At 36.2% G+C, this 19,667-nt stretch overlaps 12 protein-coding genes and 3 pseudogenes across 15 annotated transcripts, besides 1 other annotated feature; 4 read left to right on the forward strand and 11 right to left on the reverse strand.

Annotated features, from left to right (window-relative positions):
* The first annotated feature begins 1,201 nt into the window (after positions 1-1,201).
* Positions 1,202-6,407: a mobile genetic element.
* Positions 2,092-3,048, reverse strand: TVAGG3_0730800 (annotated as a pseudogene). Its single transcript has one exon. A coding segment is annotated over exon 1 (957 nt).
* Positions 3,065-3,337, forward strand: TVAGG3_0730810 (uncharacterized protein; the record flags this gene model as incomplete). The annotated part of the gene is made up of 1 exon (XM_051244502.1): positions 3,065-3,337. A coding segment is annotated over one exon (273 nt), but the record flags the coding sequence as incomplete, so codon positions are not given.
* Positions 6,408-6,426: 19 nt separating the features above from the next.
* On the reverse strand, positions 6,427-6,672 carry TVAGG3_0730820 (uncharacterized protein; the record flags this gene model as incomplete). Its single annotated transcript, XM_051244503.1, has 1 exon — positions 6,427-6,672. One exon carries the CDS (start codon positions 6,670-6,672, stop codon positions 6,427-6,429), a length of 246 nt encoding a protein of 81 aa, XP_051091090.1.
* Positions 6,673-7,152: 480 nt separating this feature from the next.
* Positions 7,153-8,327, reverse strand: TVAGG3_0730830 (annotated as a pseudogene). Its single transcript has one exon. A coding segment is annotated over exon 1 (1,175 nt).
* A 942-nt stretch (positions 8,328-9,269) lies between these two features.
* Positions 9,270-9,842, forward strand: TVAGG3_0730840 (uncharacterized protein; the record flags this gene model as incomplete). Its single annotated transcript, XM_051244504.1, has 1 exon — positions 9,270-9,842. The coding sequence occupies one exon, from the start codon at positions 9,270-9,272 to the stop codon at positions 9,840-9,842; it is 573 nt and encodes a 190-aa protein (XP_051091091.1).
* Positions 9,843-9,871: 29 nt separating this feature from the next.
* TVAGG3_0730850 (uncharacterized protein) lies at positions 9,872-10,072 on the reverse strand (the record flags this gene model as incomplete). The annotated part of the gene is made up of 1 exon (XM_051244505.1): positions 9,872-10,072. One exon carries the CDS (start codon positions 10,070-10,072, stop codon positions 9,872-9,874), a length of 201 nt encoding a protein of 66 aa, XP_051091092.1.
* Positions 10,073-11,273: 1,201 nt separating this feature from the next.
* On the forward strand, positions 11,274-11,831 carry TVAGG3_0730860 (organellar and viral DNA polymerase type B; the record flags this gene model as incomplete). The annotated part of the gene is made up of 1 exon (XM_051244506.1): positions 11,274-11,831. The coding sequence occupies one exon, from the start codon at positions 11,274-11,276 to the stop codon at positions 11,829-11,831; it is 558 nt and encodes a 185-aa protein (XP_051091093.1).
* A 234-nt stretch (positions 11,832-12,065) lies between these two features.
* On the reverse strand, positions 12,066-12,941 carry TVAGG3_0730870 (protein of unknown function, DUF4106 family; the record flags this gene model as incomplete). Its single annotated transcript, XM_051244507.1, has 1 exon — positions 12,066-12,941. The coding sequence occupies one exon, from the start codon at positions 12,939-12,941 to the stop codon at positions 12,066-12,068; it is 876 nt and encodes a 291-aa protein (XP_051091094.1).
* A 36-nt stretch (positions 12,942-12,977) lies between these two features.
* TVAGG3_0730880 (uncharacterized protein) lies at positions 12,978-13,454 on the forward strand (the record flags this gene model as incomplete). The annotated part of the gene is made up of 1 exon (XM_051244508.1): positions 12,978-13,454. The coding sequence occupies one exon, from the start codon at positions 12,978-12,980 to the stop codon at positions 13,452-13,454; it is 477 nt and encodes a 158-aa protein (XP_051091095.1).
* A 16-nt stretch (positions 13,455-13,470) lies between these two features.
* Positions 13,471-13,890, reverse strand: TVAGG3_0730890 (protein of unknown function, DUF4108 family; the record flags this gene model as incomplete). Its single annotated transcript, XM_051244509.1, has 1 exon — positions 13,471-13,890. One exon carries the CDS (start codon positions 13,888-13,890, stop codon positions 13,471-13,473), a length of 420 nt encoding a protein of 139 aa, XP_051091096.1.
* Positions 13,891-13,927: 37 nt separating this feature from the next.
* TVAGG3_0730900 (uncharacterized protein) lies at positions 13,928-14,923 on the reverse strand (the record flags this gene model as incomplete). Its single annotated transcript, XM_051244510.1, has 1 exon — positions 13,928-14,923. One exon carries the CDS (start codon positions 14,921-14,923, stop codon positions 13,928-13,930), a length of 996 nt encoding a protein of 331 aa, XP_051091097.1.
* Positions 14,924-15,191: 268 nt separating this feature from the next.
* Positions 15,192-15,986, reverse strand: TVAGG3_0730910 (annotated as a pseudogene). Its single transcript has one exon. A coding segment is annotated over exon 1 (795 nt).
* A 332-nt stretch (positions 15,987-16,318) lies between these two features.
* TVAGG3_0730920 (protein of unknown function, DUF4106 family) lies at positions 16,319-16,766 on the reverse strand (the record flags this gene model as incomplete). The annotated part of the gene is made up of 1 exon (XM_051244511.1): positions 16,319-16,766. A coding segment is annotated over one exon (448 nt), but the record flags the coding sequence as incomplete, so codon positions are not given.
* Positions 16,767-17,181: 415 nt separating this feature from the next.
* Positions 17,182-18,745, reverse strand: TVAGG3_0730930 (protein of unknown function, DUF4106 family; the record flags this gene model as incomplete). The annotated part of the gene is made up of 1 exon (XM_051244512.1): positions 17,182-18,745. A coding segment is annotated over one exon (1,564 nt), but the record flags the coding sequence as incomplete, so codon positions are not given.
* Positions 18,746-18,813: 68 nt separating this feature from the next.
* TVAGG3_0730940 (protein of unknown function, DUF4106 family) lies at positions 18,814-19,599 on the reverse strand (the record flags this gene model as incomplete). Its single annotated transcript, XM_051244513.1, has 1 exon — positions 18,814-19,599. The coding sequence occupies one exon, from the start codon at positions 19,597-19,599 to the stop codon at positions 18,814-18,816; it is 786 nt and encodes a 261-aa protein (XP_051091100.1).
* Between the last annotated feature and the right edge of the window lie 68 nt (positions 19,600-19,667).

Genomic DNA, 19,667 nt, shown 5'->3' on the forward strand with positions numbered 1-19,667 from the left:
AAACCTACTTGAAAGTCTGAAATACTTCCACTTGGTGGTTCGTATAACTTTGTAGGTTTTCGTAAAAGTCATTTGCCAAGCATAAGAAAAGAGTTTTGGGCGCCAGAAAATGAAGCATGAACAATAATAGCAGCTGGTCGAAAACATCTTTAAATAAATATGGTTCATCTCTTGCATATCGACTGTAAATATTTGCTAAAGGAAGTTCGACTTTCTGATTTAACATTCTTTGCAAATAATACATGACATTGCAGTGAATTCTGTATTATATTTGTTCGTCTTTCTTTGGATTTGTCTTCGTAGATTTGAAATGACACTTGTGAATTTTGTTTGTCATATACAATTCTCACATAAAGTGTGCTCTCGGTATTTTGCATATTCATCAGCATATTTTGCATAACATGAATTTATTTATCTTCTATATTTTTAACGCAGTCTGTAGAGAAGATGAAAGGTCAACTTGTATTAGCTCAATTTCTTCCCACATTTTTCGTTTCCCTTCAGATATATAATCTATATGAAACCTTACAATAAATGGAAAACTTTTATCTTCTACAGACACAAACTTCATTCTACGAAAGCCATAGCTTTGTTGACAGATGGGTCTCTTAGCCATCTTAATGGGTAGTCAAAACGATAGCCTTCATGCTTTACGGTCTCTGTCTCAAACTTTTTGACCGACATTAGTAAAAAGTTCATCTAATGGTTTAGTTGTAGCAACTCTTGAATTTTCTTTTTCTATTGGAAGCATATTTTATCTAGAATAAAAATGTCGAAAGATATTGCTTCCATGAGAGAAATACAACACAACCGACAACTCATTATGCAAGCTCTAAATAAGAACACAACAAACTTTTCAAACTATTCTAAGATATCTGAGTCATTGAAAGAAGGAAACTTAAAACTGACATTAAACCCTTTAACAGATGAGTTTCTAATTTCAAGACAAGAAGAACAATACTGTCTGTATAAATCCAACAAAAGGAACTTTAAACGAGAAACCTATAAATGAACTTCTTTTGAAAACAGATGTTGACAACAAAGCTGACAAAGAATATGTAGACGATGCAATAGCAAAAGAAGAAGAAAGAGCTAACAATGCTTATGCAACAAAAGAACATACTCATCCTGAACTAGCAGACAAAACATATGTTGACAATAAAATGTCAAGTGAAGTGACAAGAGCTGAAAACGAATATTCAAAAAGACTCATACACATACCATTGCAAATATTACAAACTTACAAGAAACCTTAAACAGGAAAAAGTGCCGTTGGACATACACATTCTATATCTGAAATAACAAACTTACAAGAAACCTTAAACAGGAAAAGTGCCGTTGGACATACACATTCTATATCTGAAATAACAGACTTAAACGTTAGCCTTGAAAAGAAAGCAGACAAGAACCATACACATACAAGTTTTACAACTGTTGCTATAGAAAGTATTGAAGGAACGGTTGAAGAAACTGGTGGGGATGCAATTATATTGTAAACCTCCTAACTTTCCACAAGGTTTAACATCGGATGACGACATAACGACGATGAGAAACATTAGATGTAAAGATGTTTATGTCATGAAGGATGAACATAATATTAAATTCACTGCTCAAGATTTATATGACAAGAAAGCAGACAAAACAGAGCTTCAAACATTAAAGACAGAAATACTTCAAACATATTCCTATAGGCTCTATTTATACGTCAATGAACTCTACCAGACCAGAAACAGTTTGGGTTTTGGAACTTGGACTCAAATAGTCGACAGGTTTTTGTATTGTGCAAACTCTTCAAAGGAAACAGGTGGAAGTAAAACGATTTCAGGTGAAAATTTACCTGCACATAGTCACTACATAGATTTAAGTACATCTCAAGCAGGTTGGCATAAGCATAGATTTGGGATTGGTCAGCAATGAAAAAGGTAAAGGATATGATGTTAAAGACAACGTTCAGTTTGCTATAATTGTTTCTGGAGTAACACTGAGGAGAGGAAACCATACACATCGCGTTTCAGGATATACGCAAACAACGGGACAAAGTAAAGACTACATGCCACCTTACATGACAGTTTACGCATGGTATAGAATTGCTTAGTCGTCATTTTCAACTTCTTTAGCATATTCGTCAGGAGTTGTCTTATATTTGTTAGGAACTGTCTTTGAAAGTATACCACCTTGAACTTTGACAAGTTTGAAACGAGGTCTGACAATAGTAGTTTTATCTTCTGCTTGCATGTGTACATTTTGCCATGTTTGCCTAAAACTTCATAATATTCTCTTGTATACTTTCTTCTATTTTTACGAACACGAATGTGAGTACCTGTCGGGTTCCCATTGTTGTCATAGTCAATAGTATTTTCATATGGGTCGCGTTTAGGTATTTCTATTTTTACTTTGTCACCTTTCTGAAGTTTGAAGCCCGGCATTCTTTCTTGTTTGTCTCTTTTGACTAAATTATTAAATATATAGTCTTTCTCTAAGTCAGGGTTGTTTTTCATTTCTTCGGGGGAGTGGTTTCCCAAACCTTTTTGTTTACGGCTATTGTAAATATTTAAAACTTGTCTCATCTTTGCCATGGAGAAGTGTCTATATTTGTCGTCATATGACATTTCATTTGCTTCACCACCTTGTGGTTGTTTAAGTCTCTTAACATTTTTATACAACCGTCAATGACACCAAGAGCAGAATGGTTTTGGTCGACAATGAAATATTGGTTTACATTTTTTGAACGCAGATAGTTTTTTAATCATCTGATTTGAAAGAACTTTCACAGTCAGATGTCAGTTTTGTTGGATGGTATTTGTCAACGAATATTGTCAAAGCAGTTTTCACATCTAAAATATTTTTGGACCATAATGGTATGGCTTCACAGTATCTTGTGTTTTGACCGACAAATATTAGCCAGTATGGTGGTCCATCTTCTCTATACCTCGGAATGTTTTCCAAGATATCCATAAACCAAGCATTTGGTGTTGAACTAAAGATTTTTATCATGAGTGCTTTCTTTGTCGCTTTAGAAACATAGGGGTCCTTGTTTGGATTCGTCATTTTTACCCTATAAGAAATGGGTTTATTTGGCGCATTAGCAGGAGTTGCATCCAGATTTTTGCCCGCAGTGGGAACAATAGCCAGAGGTGTATTTGGAGTTGGAAGGAAGATTTTGAGTACATTAGGTATACTTAAAGAGAAAGCACAACCTATTATACAAACTGTACAGAAAGGTTGGGATGTAGCACGAGATGCAACAAATCTTATTCCAAATCCTGAAACAAGAGGAAAAGTTCAAGGATGGATGGACAATGTAGGAAGACAAGCAGGAAACTATTATAACAAAGCAAATGACTACTATAACCAAGCAGGACACTATATGGACCAAGGTGAAAGATTCTTTAACAGAGGATATAACCATGCACAACAATGGGTAAACAATAACCAACCTCAACCGCCTCAAACGTGGGGAATGTAAAGTTTTTTACTGAGATGAAATGAACAATACATTGAGACAAATGGGTTCAAGATGGATTTGTCGACTTCAGCAGTTACACAACGTGTTTGTCAAGTTCTTCCTATACCTCAGGAAGTTTTAGACCGACTTAAAAAAAACAACAACAGTTGAAAAAAACAAACTAAAATTTTTTACTGAGATGAAATGACCGAAGAAGTTGAAACGGTAGATTTGACACCACAAACAAAAAGTTCAGAACCATTGTCAAAACCTGTCAAAGAACTTACAGATGAAGAGAAAAATTCAATAATAGAAAGTGCCAGGTCTGGAAATACAAACCCTAACTATAAAGTCACTTTTCATAGAAATGGAACGGCTAGTATCTAAAAAAGAAACAGACTCTCACAAATAAAAATATTGAAGTCTGAAGGAGCTTTCGAGACAACAGATGGAAAAGTTTACTTCACTGACCAACAGTTCATTATAGAACATCTCATTGACTTAGAGTCGAAATATTCTAAACTTTACAACAAACACAAAAAGTTGAAAGGAAAACAAAAACAAATGGCATATGATATTTATGAAGATGTTGACGACACAACTGTTCCTGCAGGTGAGGTAAAGTCAGAGGAACCGAAAAGTGACGAAAAACCGATAGAAGAAGAGAAACCAAAAACTGAAGATAAAAAAACCAAAGTTTAGTTTCCAAACTAAACCAAGTCAACCTTCATTAGCTGGTATGGGTTGGCGTCAAAGACTTATGGCAGCAGGCGGTTATGTTAAGTAAAGAAAAAACATTTTTTTATTTTATAAAAATGCCCCATATAGAATGATAGAAAGTCTGCTAGAATAAAAGCAGAGTTGCAAAGATATGGTTGGAGAGTTTCGAAGAATTTAAATATAGGAAGGGAAGACCATAAAAGTCTATGACAAAACTGGCTGGTCTTCGCTACGAAATGGATTTGGAAACAGCACGTGCCAATTATCCAAACAGACTAGAGAGGTTAGAAGAAGAACGTCTTATGGACATGCCTTTCGATGTTAGTGAACTCAAGTTGAAGGACACGACGGCTTTGCCAGATTCTACTGGAAACATGACGAACAATTGCATCCTTTGAGAAGGAAAAAAGGAGTGCAAGAGATGGTCATGCTCCCATGGAAAGAACAAGATATGCATATGAAGTACCGTGAAGTTAGAAGTCAAATTACATCTGGTCGAACCTTTACAGTAAACTTTGACGAAGGAAAGAACAAAGAAGGCTTCATGGAGTACTTGCTGCATACAAGACGGAAATAAGAAAGGACAACAATCTCAGATTGACCATAACAGATTTGGATGGTCACATTTACTATGCACATGGCAATGAACAACAGCCGCAAAACTTCTTGACGCTTTCAAGACTACAAAGGAGAGAACAAATGGTTGACTCCGACTCAGACATTTTGAATGCAATTGAAGGAATTGCAAGTGTCAAGTTCGAATGGTACCAACCTAACCTCAAGCAGTCAGACAACATGCTGGATACTTTCCGTTCATAAATAAAGTCTGACATTGACTTGACAAGGTATGGAATTTACAATTCAATTGAAACAATTGTCAATGAACCTTGTATTCTTACATGTCTCAGGAACTCTGGTCTTGTTACAGATGAGAAGATGAAGTATCTTGAGTCATGTGTGAAGACAAGGTACATTCTCAGAGGTCAATTGGCAAAAATTGCACCGTTGGCAAATGTCAATATCCGAGTCAACATACCTACAGCTAAAGGTTCTTCACATGACGACTATGTTGTTGAGTTCAATTTACCATGGTTGAAGATTGCAATTGTCCACAACCACTTCATGTTGAACGAAAGTCTTACAAACCCATTGTTCGGAAAAGGCAAGTGCAACATTGTCAGAGCTGTAAACATTCTTTTCGAGAAAGGTTTGTTGGAACCAATTCCAGATGACAAGCTGACAGAAACTTTTGTACCAAAAGACGAAACAAACTTTTCACTGTTAGCAAGACCAAAAGTTGTTCCAGACAAAGTTCTAGTACAAAAGAAGTACACAATTCCAAAAGGAGTTGGATTGTTCGGATACCAACCTGAACCAGAAGAACTTCCAATGAGGTTGCAAGAACTTCAAGATGCTATAAACAAACTTCCATTGAGACATCCAATTGACGTCAAATTGTATTGGAGAGCATCTGAGTTAGGTCAGAAGGTTTTATATGAAACAGGTTGCTTCGACGATGTTTATGAGATAACAGGAGAAGTTTCTCAGAAGATAAGAGACTCACTTGAATTTCCACAAACTGGACCAATTGGTTGCGACAAGTTCGACTCAGATGAAAAGATATACTATGTCGACCTTAACGCTGCATACATGAGGTTTGTCCAATATATTCGACTGGAATTCCAAACGAAGATGGTGAGTTCCCGGGAAGGAACTATACAGTTGGAAAAGTCATACAACAACTGTATGATATTAGGAAAGCTTCAAACCCCAAACTTGCAATGACACTCAAATTGCTTATGAATTCGACATGGGGATATTCCATTAAGAAACCTCAAGAGATGAAGAGTAAACATTATGAGAAGGTCGACAACTTTGTTGAAAGGTTTTCTCCTTTTGTTTTGAAGTACGAATTCACTCAAGGTCAAAGTGGCTTAGTAACCACATTAAAACCTATTGTCGAACATTGGTCTTACCCTCAGTTCGCAAAGGCAGTCCTTGACAACTACAACAAATTCTTCTCCGAAGTCAAATCGAAAGTTGTGGTTTACTATGAGAACATTGACGCACTCATGACGAACGAAGAAGGATACAACAAACTCATTGAAATGGGAATGGTCGGTGAAAAGATGGGTCAATTCAAATTGGACAAAATTTTCACCGAAGTTCATGTCCTCTCCAAGCGTAAGTACTGGGGCATACTTGAAGACGGCACAAAAATAAAACATTGCATGAAATAAAAATTTTTATTCGAATTTGAATTAAAATGTGGGAATTCTTGGGAACGGGAAAGGCTTATTTACTTGAGGAACAGGTAAAGGTGGTGGAGGTGGAGGTGGTGGCAACCAGTCCATTTTATATTCCTTCCTAGCTAATTTCCGTTTAATTTCATGGTCGCCCTCGGAGTCTTTGAATCGGACAGGTCGAGTTACACCATTCTTGGTCTCAAACTCATATATAACCTGTTTGTCTGTATTTTCGTCGACTATGGCACGAGACACGAACATTGACCAAACGGACAAAAAGTGTCATTTCGGATGGTCACGCAGCCAATCGCATTCGAGCACTTCGAAGAAGCCTTACGTTCCAAGGGAGAGGGTGTCTGGTGCAAGGCAGAGGTCATGAAACTCTACGAGCAGTACATCCTCAATGCCTGGGAGGACAAATCGTCCTTGGATTGGCAATTCTACCAATCCTCTGGACGACCTCCTACGCAACTGGGATAACGAAAGAGCCCAATTCAAAGGTCGGGAACTAATTTTGCAAATTACCTTAATTTAACATACTTATCCAAATAAACACCTAAATTTACTTGGGGTTTCCCCCTAAAATAAAATTTTTTTTACTCTTAGAACCACTCGAGGTTTCTCCTTACGGTTGTTGAGCTTGTCACCGTCAATGTGTCTGACCTGTCTTCTTGTCTGGATTTGGAACCCATTGAATTGCGACAAGCTTGCCCATGGAGAATTGAACCGCGATTCCGAAGGTTAAGGTTCAAGTGTCCCAAGTTGTTGAGGACTGGGGTAAGAACCTTGCCTGTCTCCTTGTTGCGGATTTGGTATGGGTAGGGTTGGGGAAATTTCGTAAGCGTCATCGGCAACAAGGGTTGCCCAAACTTCCTTTTCTTCGTGTTTCTCTTCTTCTTCTTCCTCTTCTTCCTCTTCTTCCTCTTCTTTGATAATACCTTCTTCAATTTGGTACTCACGAAGTACGGTGTTGCATGTTCTGTCCTTTCCGAGTACCTTCCAGATGGCGTCTATCTCTTCGAAGAAACGGTAGATGAGTCTGGCAAGGTCTCGGTTCTCTCTCGCGTAAATGTGCAAGGTTTCCGTGAAATCGTTCAGGCATTTCTCATTGGAAGCTTGGTTCGTGAGGACTTCGACTTTGAGATTGGTCATCTCTGTCATAAGACTACTTTGGAGAGTCTTAATGGTGTTTGTCAGATGAGCTTTCAATTGGGCAATTTGAATTTGAACTGGGCGCTTGTCTGGCAACCTTGAAAGGACATCTGCTATTGTGTTCGGCTTCGGTGCTTGTTCGGACATCGAAAAAATGAAGTGGTTTGAGAATGGCGGTTTTACTTCAAAAAGCTTGTTATGACAGTTATGTCATACAACAAGTTTAAAATAATATCTTGTTCTTCTTCTGAACGTTTGTTGTCTCTTCCGATAAAAGTTTCGAACATGAGAACCAAAAAACGTTTTTTGAGATTGCGGAAGAGTTCAGGCAAACGTTCATATTCTGGATATGTTGGGAGCAGTTCAAAACATCTGAGCTGACTTTCGGACAAAATTGGGACAATGTCAACAAATTCATCTTTGGTCGGACTGCTTGAAGGTAAGTCCCTTACATGTAAGTAGCTCTGGTAAAGTCTTCTCATTTCTGCTAACTTTTGGAGTATAGCTTCGTAGTTTAGAAGTTTTAATTTTAATTGTCTTATTCCACTCTTGACATCTAAACGGTAACTATCCATGAGGTCAAGAGTAGCTTTGGTAGCTTTAAGTGGAGCTATCTGTTCCTTGACTTGTGCAATTTTGGTTGCAATTGTGGTTTGAGCTCCTTCAAGTTCGCCGTCTATGTCGTTCTCAACACCTTCAACCATAGCTTGAAACTCTTCATCGGTCCATTGAGTTTGGTGTGGGACGAATTTAACTTGCTTCATTCAAAAAATGAAAAAAATGTTTTTACTCTAAACGTTAAGGTTTACTGAACTGGTTGGATGTCGCCTTCACAGGTTATGTAGAACGGCTGACCCGAGAAGTGAAGGAGACCCTTGAGAATTTGGCTCATTCTTGGGAAAGGGTTCTCTCTGGTTGGAAGTTGTATCCAAGGACGCTTTGCAAAGAACTTGAGAAGAGCTTCTTTCTTTGCTTGCTTTATGTCGTCGTAGGCTGTCCCGTCTGGTATTTGAATTGGAATTCCAGTCGAAGTCTCGAGATTCAAGGCAGCCCTTCCCGTTATCCAACCGCTAACAAGCTTGCCTTTTACATTCTGCCTGAGGAAGTCTTTAACAAGCTCGTTAATTTCAATTAGGTAAATTGCCTCGTCGGTAGGTTCGACCTCGACCATTGCTACTGTCAGAAAAAGTACTGCTACTGTCAGAAAAAGTACTGCTACTGTCAGTAAAAGTACTGCTACTGTCAGTAAAAGTACTGCTACTGTCAGTAAAAGTACTGCTATTGTCAGTAAAAAGGAAAATTTGAGAGGGTTTTCGACGATAAAGTACTGCTACTGTCAGTAAAAGTACTGCTACTGTCAGTAAAAGTACTGCTACTGTCAGAAAAAGTACTGCTACTGTCAGTAAAAGTACTGCTACTGTCAGTAAAAGTACTGCTACTGTCAGTAAAAGTACTGCTATTGTCAGTAAAAAGGAAAATTTGAGAGGGTTTTCGACGATAAAGTACTGCTACTGTCAGTAAAAGTACTGCTACTGTCAGTAAAAGTACTGCTACTGTCAGAAAAAGTACTGCTACTGTCAGTAAAAGTACTGCTACTGTCAGAAAAAGTACTGCTACTGTCAGTAAAAGTACTGCTACTGTCAGTAGCAGTACTGCTAGTAGCAGAGATTTTTATCGTTGTGGTCCGACGGTTAAGCCACAAACGAATGTCCGACGTCCCACCAACCGAGTCCATTCCCAAACCAGAGGAACCTAAAGAACCACAACAGTCTCCTCAGCAACCTCAGTTCCAGCAAGTACCTCCGATTTACTACCAATTTCCACCTCAAGGTTACTACCCACCACAAGGCTTCCCGAACTACCCTCCTCAGCCTATGCCTTACTTCCCCAACCCTTGGATGTTTATGCAAAACCCTGCCCCACAATTCCAATCTCAATCCAAGAGAGACCAAGAGTTCGAAGAAGGTCTGAACCGCTTACGCAAAGATTATGCTACTGCCCCTATGGAAGACGACAGGCTTTCAGTCTCTTCCCTCAAATCGACCGATTCGACTCGTACCACAGATTCGGTTCGTGACCGTGAAGACTACCTCAAGCAGTCTGAGAGACTCTTCATCCTACAACCATTTACAGTTGGAGCTCTCAAGAACATGCGCAATTACGAAGGTCAGACACCAGCTGGAGACCGCAAAACAGATGTACTCGCAAGAGCCGTCCAGCTCGTCAAAACAAAGACTGAGATAGTCGACTTCATTCTTGCAGCTTGCCCATACAAGTAAAAAAAATAAACAATTACGAGTTAAACTTTTTATTCTTTCTTTTCTGAGTTGTTTAGAGCTGGTTTCTCTTGTAGGAACCTTTCGTACTCTTCCATGGTCATGTAATTGCGAATTTTGTACGCAATTCCAGGTTCGTTGTTTTTGAACCTGATGTATGTAACGCTTCCATCCTCCTCAGGGAAGTAAGCTGCTAACATCTGACCAAGTTTTCTCGGTGACTCGGAGCTCATAAAAATGTCACTTTTTAAATGTTAAGTTTTTAGTCTTATTTTACCCTTTGTTTACCCTTTGTTTGTCAAGGTAGTATTGGAGTGCAATTTCTCCAAATTCTCTGTGTCGGAGTTCTTCAGCATTTTCCAAGGTGTACCTGGAGAACTCAAAAAAGTTGTCAAGAAGATACTGCCATGCTGCTCTTCTGAGTTCGTCGGTATTTTGGAAGTGTTGCACCTTCGAGTCTTCGGACATGAAAAAAATGACACTTTTTCTATTAAACCGTTTTTGACATTTCTCATGAGTGAGTATAGTTCTGCCGAACCATTGGAAGAGAAGAAGTACCCTTGCTGGCAAAAGACAAAAATAGTTGCCTTAGTTGTCATTGCAATTGTACTCGTAATTGAATTCATTGTACTTCTCTTCACGTACATAAAACTCAGCAATGGTATTTGCTTTAAGAAGCTACCATCTTACTAAGACTAAACACTTAGATTTTTCAAGCTTGACTTTTTACAATTTGAACTTTGTTGCTGAATTCAGCAAAAATATAATTTAGGGTAGAAGGTTAGATCTAACCTCTTTTCTAACCTCTTTTCTACCCTCTTGAATTTTCATGAATTTCCTTAAGATAGAAAAAATAAAGTTAGTTTTTTTGTATTTTTTTGTATGTAAGATATGATTTCAGGGGTTATCTAATGAAAAAGTGTCATTTTTTTGTATTTGACGAGAATGTCGGGTAGAAGGTTAGATCTAACCTGTTTTTAACCTGTTTTCTACCTCTTGAATTTTCATGAATTTTCCCGAAATAAAAAATAAAGTTAGTTTTTTTAAAAAAATATTTTTTATTTTTATTGTAAGAACATGTTAGCAACAACAGCACCAAACTCGTTAGTCATGAACCCAACTTCAATGTTAGTAGAAATGAAAAGCTTTATTCCTTCTTCATATACTTTTGAAACAGAAATCCAGAAGATAAAGCAAGAACTTTTAACAAGTAATTTAGACTGTACCGCACAGGATGAAACAAATGAACAGTATCTTTATGAAATGGAGGACATTATTGACCATTTGCCTAAACTACCTGAAATCCAACAACAAAAACTCACTATTCCTGAATTCGACGAAAATTGAAGTCAAAGCACTGACTCAGTAGAAATAAAGAAGTTCATACGAAAGGTAAATTATGAATTCCTTGGTTTTCATTGCAACCATAAAGTTATGGACAAAGATTGCGACATGGTATATAAGAATGTTTCTGACATATATAAATCTGAAGAATTTAAGACCTACGACAACTTTGTTACATTAGTTGCAAAATGTGTATGGCAGATAAGAGATAAAGATAAAAGATGTAAAATATGGAATGAACAAATAAGACCCGCTATGTTTGAGATGAAGAGAGCAATTGACGCTTTAGTTGTTTTAGCAGGTAAGGTTTCAGAATATAACGCAAAAATGAACCCGCAATGTTCAAAATGTAAAGCAGCAATGAGGAGATATAACTACTCCGTCAAAGAGATAGAAAGAATGAGAAACGACTATGCAGATTTAAAGAAAGAAGCAGAGAAACCAGCAGAAAATAAAATGGACATGTTAGCATTTCTGAACAAAAACTATCCAACTGCTGACGATTTCCTTCTATCTGACGTCAAGAAGAAGTATAAAGAAACCTTCGGCATAGTTAAAACATTCGATGTACTAAAAGAAGAAATAGAAGCTACAAAACTGTTTAAAGTCTCACGAATTCATAACGTTTACCATGTAAAACGCTTATAAAATAACTGGGGTAGAAAAGAGGTTAGAAAACAGGTTAGATCTAACCTTCTACCCTAAAATATATTTTTATTGAATTCAGCAACAAAATTCTGAGTAAAATAATTTTTAGGGCATGTGTCAAACCGTTGAGTTTTCACAAAATTTAAAAAATAAAGTTTACCATGTAAAACGCTTATAAAATAACAGAGTATTTTGACAACTTCAAACAAGTAGAGTAAATGAACTCTTTATTTTTCAAGCTTGACTTTTTACAATTTGAACTTTGTTTGCGTAGATATGAATTCTGAAAGAAGTATGAGGGTCTTGTATGACTTTGTACTTCTCCCATAGTTCATGTCTGTCAAACTTACCTGCCATGGACTCTTTCATAAGTTCCATGAAATCGTCTTCGGACAATCCGGGGAAAAGTATAATGTCAGTAAGTATTCTCTTTACATCCTTACTTAAACTCTTTGCTGTCTGTACACATATTACGACTGAGATGTTAAAGTGTCTGAGCTTCTTAAGAATTCGACACATATCTTGTTCTCTATTCTTAAGCAAAGGATGAGAAGCAAAGTCATCTAAGATAAGAAGACACCTATGAGGGTAAGTCTTCCAATCGTACGATTGCAATTTCTTCGAAATGTATTCTATCTCTTTCTGTTTGTTTCTGAAGTGTTTCTTCTCTAATATTCTCTGCATTTCCTCATTTGGGTCTTTAAACTTAGAATTTATATACTCATTTATAGCATTGTACTTCAAAACTCTTCTTTGGTACTTCTTTATCCAATCTAACAACTCAGTATCCTTTATACATACTAACTTAGACTTCTTTATAATATCTTTGAACGAATTGACGGTTTGGTCAAATTGACCAGAAGTACTACAAATGACAACTAACTCATAGAATGGGTTCTTCTCATCTAGTTCTTGTTGTTGTGCAGCCATTTTAAGATAAGTGAAAGTCTTACCCGACCCAGGTGGTGCAATTAGACCTGTTATACCATTCTGAGCAAATAAGAACTTGTCATGTATAGGTTTTATCTGAGCATTTTCTAACTTCCTCTTGTTCTTGTTTAAAACATTCTCAAATTTCTTGTCAATGTCAGCAAACTTTTTTTCTAACATATTTTTAGAAAAATTAAAATTTTTATCTTTTAGAAAATGTCTAGCGATTTCGCTATCTATATTCGAGACAAGCTTTTCGACAGCAAAACATCTGTCGACCATAAAATCTTACATAGTGTAAACAAGAAAGGTGAATTTGTTCTAAAGTTCTGTTTCTGGGAATATGACAAGAACCATAAAACATTAAGCAGAGCAGTCTTAAAATTTGTCAATGACAGACTTGTTGACAGAGATGACGCCTCTTGGAGAGATGAAGTCCAACAAAACTTCTTAGAATGCAAAGAAGACACATGCGCTGTTCTTGAAGATGAAATAGAAAACAGAATAGATGAGCTATTAAAGGACAAAGAACTTTTACATAAATATGGTTCGGAGAAATTTGACATAACTCCACCAGAGAAGAAGAAGAAGAAAGAAAAGAAAGAGAAAAAAGTAGAAGAGAAGAAAGAGAAGAAAGTAGAAGAGAAAAAAGAACCTGAACCAGTTCCAGAGAAAAAGAAATTTGACATGTAAAAATAAAATTTTATTTTTAGAACATTTCTGGGTCAATGTCAATGTTCTCTTCCTCTTTAGGAGCAAACACTGGCTTAGACTCTAAAATCTTTTTACCCAATTTACCTTGAACTTCAACTATCTTAGACTCATAATATTCATAGTCGTCTGCTTTCTTTGGTTCATAAGGTATAACAAGTTTGTATGCTTTGCCTTCTTTAAGGTTTGAGAACCTTCTGTCAAAATTTTCTTTGACTGCTAACAAACCTTCTATGTCTAAGTCTTCAAATTTCGCACCATTTTTAGTCACAATAGCAAACTTAACTGGTTCGATGTTCCAAACTTTGCTGAATGAAGACTTTTCAAAATGGTAGAAGTAAACATTCAAATATGTGAATGGGTCTAGTTCTTCTTTAAGTCCTGACATGTACTTGTTTACTGAGATGAATTTTGCCATCTTTTCTATCGGATAAAAAAAATATTTTTTTTTAAATTTACTCATAAAAATTTTTCTTTGTATATACACCATTCTGTACGTCTAAAAGACTTTTGACATTTGCCAAGAATGTTCGTTTAGAAGCTGTCATATAACCATATTCTTGACAATATTGTTTATACGAATCGTACAATGACCTTTCATCTAATGACACAAAGTCAGTTTCATCTATGAACAGTTCATATACACTCTTGTTTGCTTCTAACAATGTTTGTCTCTCTTCGGTATGTGGAATTTGTCTTGGATTGAACTTAGAAATATCTAATGTCATAAAATATGAGAACAAGTGGTTGTAAAAATCAGATGTCAAAGTTTCTGCTAAGTCGTCAAAATATTCTGTATCTTGCATATGAGCTTCTGACGTTCTGACAACTACATATCTTCTGTCAGAACTTTCTAACTTCATCGGAACAGTATTGTTTGAAACCATAATGAAGTTTGCAACATTCTCACAAACTCTTTGGTCTTTATATTTTCTTTCAACAACTCCAACTTTGTCTGTTATAAGACTCTTCAAAGCATCTGAGTTCAAAACTTTTGTTGTATCTATACTTTGAAGTTCATTGCAAACTATAAGTTTCATATTCTCAATTGAAGAGTTAAATTTACCGCAGATGTTTTCTAAGTTTGTCATATTCGGGTTCGAATAACCTTCTAACAGTTTGCACAAAATATCTGTAAAGAATGTGTTCTTACCTGTTCCTTGTTTTCCAATTATAATGAGAGCAGTTTCATTCTTAGCACTTGGATGTTGTAAGATGTTTGCAAACCAACATAAGATATACTCATAGACTCTTTCGTTTCCATTGCATATAATTTCTTTGACATGGTCTAACCAAGCTTCTATAATATTTTCTTTCCATTCTACTTGTTCATATTTATATCCAGTGAAGATAGAATAGAAGTTTGGAGAAGGTGTATAGAACTTTATACCTCGAACTGAAAAATCTTCTAACTTTGACAATAAGATATCCCAAGCATCTAACATCTTCATACCAACTTGTACGACTTTTATTTTCTTAAGTTTCTGTCTACATTCTTGTTCAGACACTATTGTCGCTTTAGGTTTGTTAAAGACTACATCCCATTCTTTCATAACATAACATTCTGGGGCAGAGTCAACATAAATGACTAAACGTTTCAAATTCTCGACTGCTTTGTTATAGTCTCTAAATGGACACATATTTCTGAATGCTTGGAAGTCATAAAAATCTGAAACATCTATTCTGTACATTTTTATAAAAATAAAAAAAATATTTTTTTTATTCTTGACTTTGTTGTTCCATTTGTTGCATTTGTTGTTCTTGAGCTATTTGTTGTTGAAGTTGTTCTTGTAATACAATACTTTCACCAGTTGCATCTTCCAATTCGAAACTTTCTGCCGTCATTGACAAATACATAGGACATAAAAGTTTTACAGGAACAAAGTTTGCGTCAACTAATGTCAACGTTATACTTGCCAATGTTTGAGTTCACTAAGGTTGAAAATTCTGCATTCGAATGAACAATAGGCAAACCAGCAGAGAAAGTATTGTTTATACGCATAAGTATCTTTTGGTCATAGTAGTTTCTGTCGACATTCGAATAGCACTTTGAACCTAAGTTTGAAACAATATATAAAATAGGTGTGCTTAATGTCAATGGAATAGACATTCCTTGTATGACACCTTTTCCTGTTATAGGAAACTGTTGGTAGTAAAAACCAGAAATAAGTTTTGTATTATAGCTCATATTGTTTATAGTAAACTCAGTCGGACATCCAAACATAACGAAACCTGCTCTAGTTGCAGCACATGTTACACCCGTACTTAAAGTATTAAATAAGTCAACAAAACCTGTTGGTGGTATATCTGAGTAAGTATCTTCAAAGGAGTATTTTTACCATTCACAACAATAAAGTCTTCTGGTGTCAAAAGAGCAAAACAGGCTTTAGTCGTCATTGTGTTTAAGGTTAGTTTACAATACCGTCCTTGAGGACTTTGTAAGTTTGTTGTTATAGAATTATATGACTCAGGGTTTTTAGTCGTAATAGTATAAACCATTATATCTTCTGCCATTTATATATATTTAAAAGTTTTTCTGAAAGTGGAGAAGAACTTCATCTAAACTTTCACATGGCGTTTCTTGAAGTTCTCTGTCTAAGAAGTTCAAATATTTTGTAAAGACATAGAACTTTCCTTTGTCTACACGAACAAACAAAACAGGGTCTTTCATATCGTTCAAAAGTGTGTAAAGTCCTTTACATGAAATAAAGTCTATATTATTTTTCTTCAAACATCTTTCAAGAAGTTTTGACATTTTACTTAGCAAATAAATTTTAATGAAATGTTGTGGTCGTCAAATATTTTTATGACGTCTGGGAAACTATACTTTAAGTTCAACGTTTCACCTCCTTTCATAACGTATATCTTGTCAATGACATTATATGAAACACCACAGCAACTAATGTCGGGTTCTATTTCTTTGATGTTTATATCGTCTGCCTCTGTCAAAAGTTTCAATAGTTCTTTCAAAACTTCATGAGGTGCAATGACATATGAGTTCACTTTTACAGGGTTGTGTTCGACCAAGTTTAACATTATACCTAAAGCTTGACAAATCTTCTCCTGAGTTTGAAGTTTGTCTTTCAGTTGTTGGTAGTCGTTTCGAATATCTGCAACAGAACTTAAGTCTCTGCTAACTTCAGGATATGTTGGTTCTTTTACAGGAACAATTGCTATACCATCTTCGTCTTCGTATGGTTTCCCCACTTCAACATCTCTGTCTTTGACATTGACAACAACACTTTGACTGTTTGTTTGAGTTGGTGAATTTAACTTCACATCTGCCACCGCCATTAAACCTTTTGAAACACTTACGCTTCTATTTTCGGAAATGACATTTTACTTAGAATAAAAGATGGACGTATTCGAGTATCTCTTCGAATTGAAGCAGAACAAAGTTTACACACACAAACAATACAAATACATTGACAGAATAGTTCTTTATACAAACAATGGAAAATGTTATAGAATAGCAATATTTGCTGAACCAAAATATTTCCATAAAGCAAAGAAAGTTGGTATAACTGAAATGGTGAAAGTTCTTGACGTTGACAAAAATATAACAACAAAACTTACAGATATTTCTAAAGGAAAGTTTATCTTACAATATTATGTCAAAACTGGCGTACTGTCAATATTTGACGGAGAGAAGTCAGTTCAAGAACAACTTACTGACCTGCTGCCAAAATCTGCTCGATGGAAGCTGTCGTTATGCCAATCTGAGGAGCCCCAGCAGGTTTCATCGAACGAATCTTCAAAAGAGCATCTTCCGTGAAAAGTGCTATTGGTTTTGTAAACTTCTTTGCTCTCAGTTCATCTGGACCGTCTCTGTCACCAGTATATTGTATTTGTACAGTACCAACAGTTGAAATACCACCCATAAAGTCTTCTGAGTCAGCAAATGGAATGCCAAGCCAAAAGTTTGAACGGTCTCCATTTGTATATTGAGTTTTTTGACCTCCTGTATGAGTCCATACTTTCACATATGGCATAATAGAACTTTGCATTTCAGGGTTAATGGTCGTTGTGAAGTTGTTGTTAAAGTTCATAGCATCTAATGTCAAGTTGTATGACCTCATATCCTCAACTGTAGAATATTCTTCTCTTGGATAATATTTGCCATCTATGTTTATATGATATTTAATACCGGGGTTGTAGAAACAAGAATAGTCATTTATAGTTCGTCTGAACAGTACAAACATAGTATCTGCATGTTTCATTGCAGTTGTTAAAGCAATATCTGTTCTTGCACCTGGGTCAGCACTTTGGTTTCCAACTTCACCTGCAAAGTCTTTGACAGATATTTGGTGTATAGGGAACATAAGTGGAACTGCAATATATTTGGCAGCTAAAGCATTTGAAATATCTGGGTCCAACATATAGACTGCAAGTCTGCTTTCTATTCTCTTGCATTCAAACTTTTCGCATGTAAACTTAACTGGGTCCCAAGCAGTTCCAGCAGCATTGAAATAATAGTTTACTTCATTGTTGAAGTTTGAGAAACCAAAGTCTAAGTCAACTTTGTCTTTGCAAAAGTCACAGAACTTGGCTCCACCAGTTCCAGCTACAGTAATGCTGAATGGGTCTTGTGTTGGTGCAATGACTAAGTTATTTTTGCTTGGAGTAAGTTCAATAGAAATTTTTCCTGCCCAGTTTGGCAAGTATCTTAAAAACCTGAAGATGAGGAAAGATGACAAAGGAACTCTAAGTTTCAGTTTTACTTTAGTGGCAGCAGTTCCATCTGAACCAGAAAGGTTAACATAAACTCCTGGAACGTTAGGGTCAAGTCTTCTTATTTTCTCAATATTTGCATACTGGTCTGTTTGTTCTCTAGCTTGTGGTTGTACTGAGTTTCTCAAAGCGAACCATTCATAGTTTGCCCATGTTACTGTTTGAACTAAGTCAGAGTTAGAATATATCTTATATCCCATGAAAACTTCTGGAGCATATTGGTATCCGACATAGAAAATTCCATTGCAACCTTTCTTGTCAGACAACTTGGCAGAAGGTTTTATTTCAATGTCTTGTTCCACGTATAAGAATGAGTTGTCAATAGAAATAATATGAAACCTGTCGCAAGCAATATCTACTGTTGTTGAAGAACCTTCTCCAAACTCACCTACGTTTACATAAGAAACAGCAGTTGTATATTCGTAAGTTCCAGGAACTATTTCTGACCTTCTAATGGCATTGTCGCATTCGTTATACCATTCGGAAACATTTCCGTTCATGGCATCCAAAACTGTTGGCGTTATATTCTGAGCGGCGTACATTTCATATGGGTAAAAATATAGAATAGTTGGATTTATATATCATAATAGAACCCACTCGGACCAAGCTTTTACTTTGTTCTACTCTTCTTCTTTGGTGTCGCTTTTGGTAACTTGCCCTCTGCTTCAAGTTGTTGCATCTTTGCCTCATGTTCACCTAGTATGTTGTAAATTTCACGTGTCCTTTTTGCCTTTGGGCTCTGGTCGCCCATCTCAGGTAACCTATATCCTAGAAAGATTTTGTCATAGTTTGTATTTGAGTCTTCGCGTATTGTTTGCATGACTCTTTCCTGAGTTTCCGGTTCAAGCTCTTCAAACAGAGCTTGTCCATATGGAATAAGCTCGTTTCCAAATATATGTTTTTGTAGCCATTCTGGTTTTCTTTCCATGTTACCAATAATATCTTTTGTGAATGGGAAAGCTTTTACCCAATGTTTCAGTCTTGCGTCATTTATTTCTGTAGTTGGTTTTATTTTGTCAAGGAACATGTTTTTCAATACTAACATTTCATTTGGTACTGTCCATTTGAGTTTTCTTAAATATTCATCCCTTCTCAGTTCATTGTCTGCAAAGTAAGTTTTTATGACATTTTGTAAACTTTCGTTTGCAAGGTCATGTACAATAGGTTCTCTTCCTTCTATCTCCCTAACTTTCTTTCTAAACTCTTCACCAAATATACCATCTCTATGGTTCTGTGTAGTTCTTTGAGATAAATGTTCTAGAACGTCAGGTGTTATATTTCCATCAGCCATGTTCATTTCATACTGGTCCAAAATATCTGCATGTTTCATATCTTTCAATGGCATTAAAGCCGCGCTGAAAATACCAGCTATATCTGGTTCACCATTCACTTCCATTGCGTCTACAACTTCTTGGAATTGAGGTTGTAAGTTTATGAACCACCTATCCGGATTAGCTTTATGAC

This window comes from Trichomonas vaginalis, chromosome III (genome assembly GCF_026262505.1).
Source record: "Trichomonas vaginalis G3 chromosome III, whole genome shotgun sequence".
NCBI classification, from domain to species: domain Eukaryota; phylum Parabasalia; order Trichomonadida; family Trichomonadidae; genus Trichomonas; species Trichomonas vaginalis.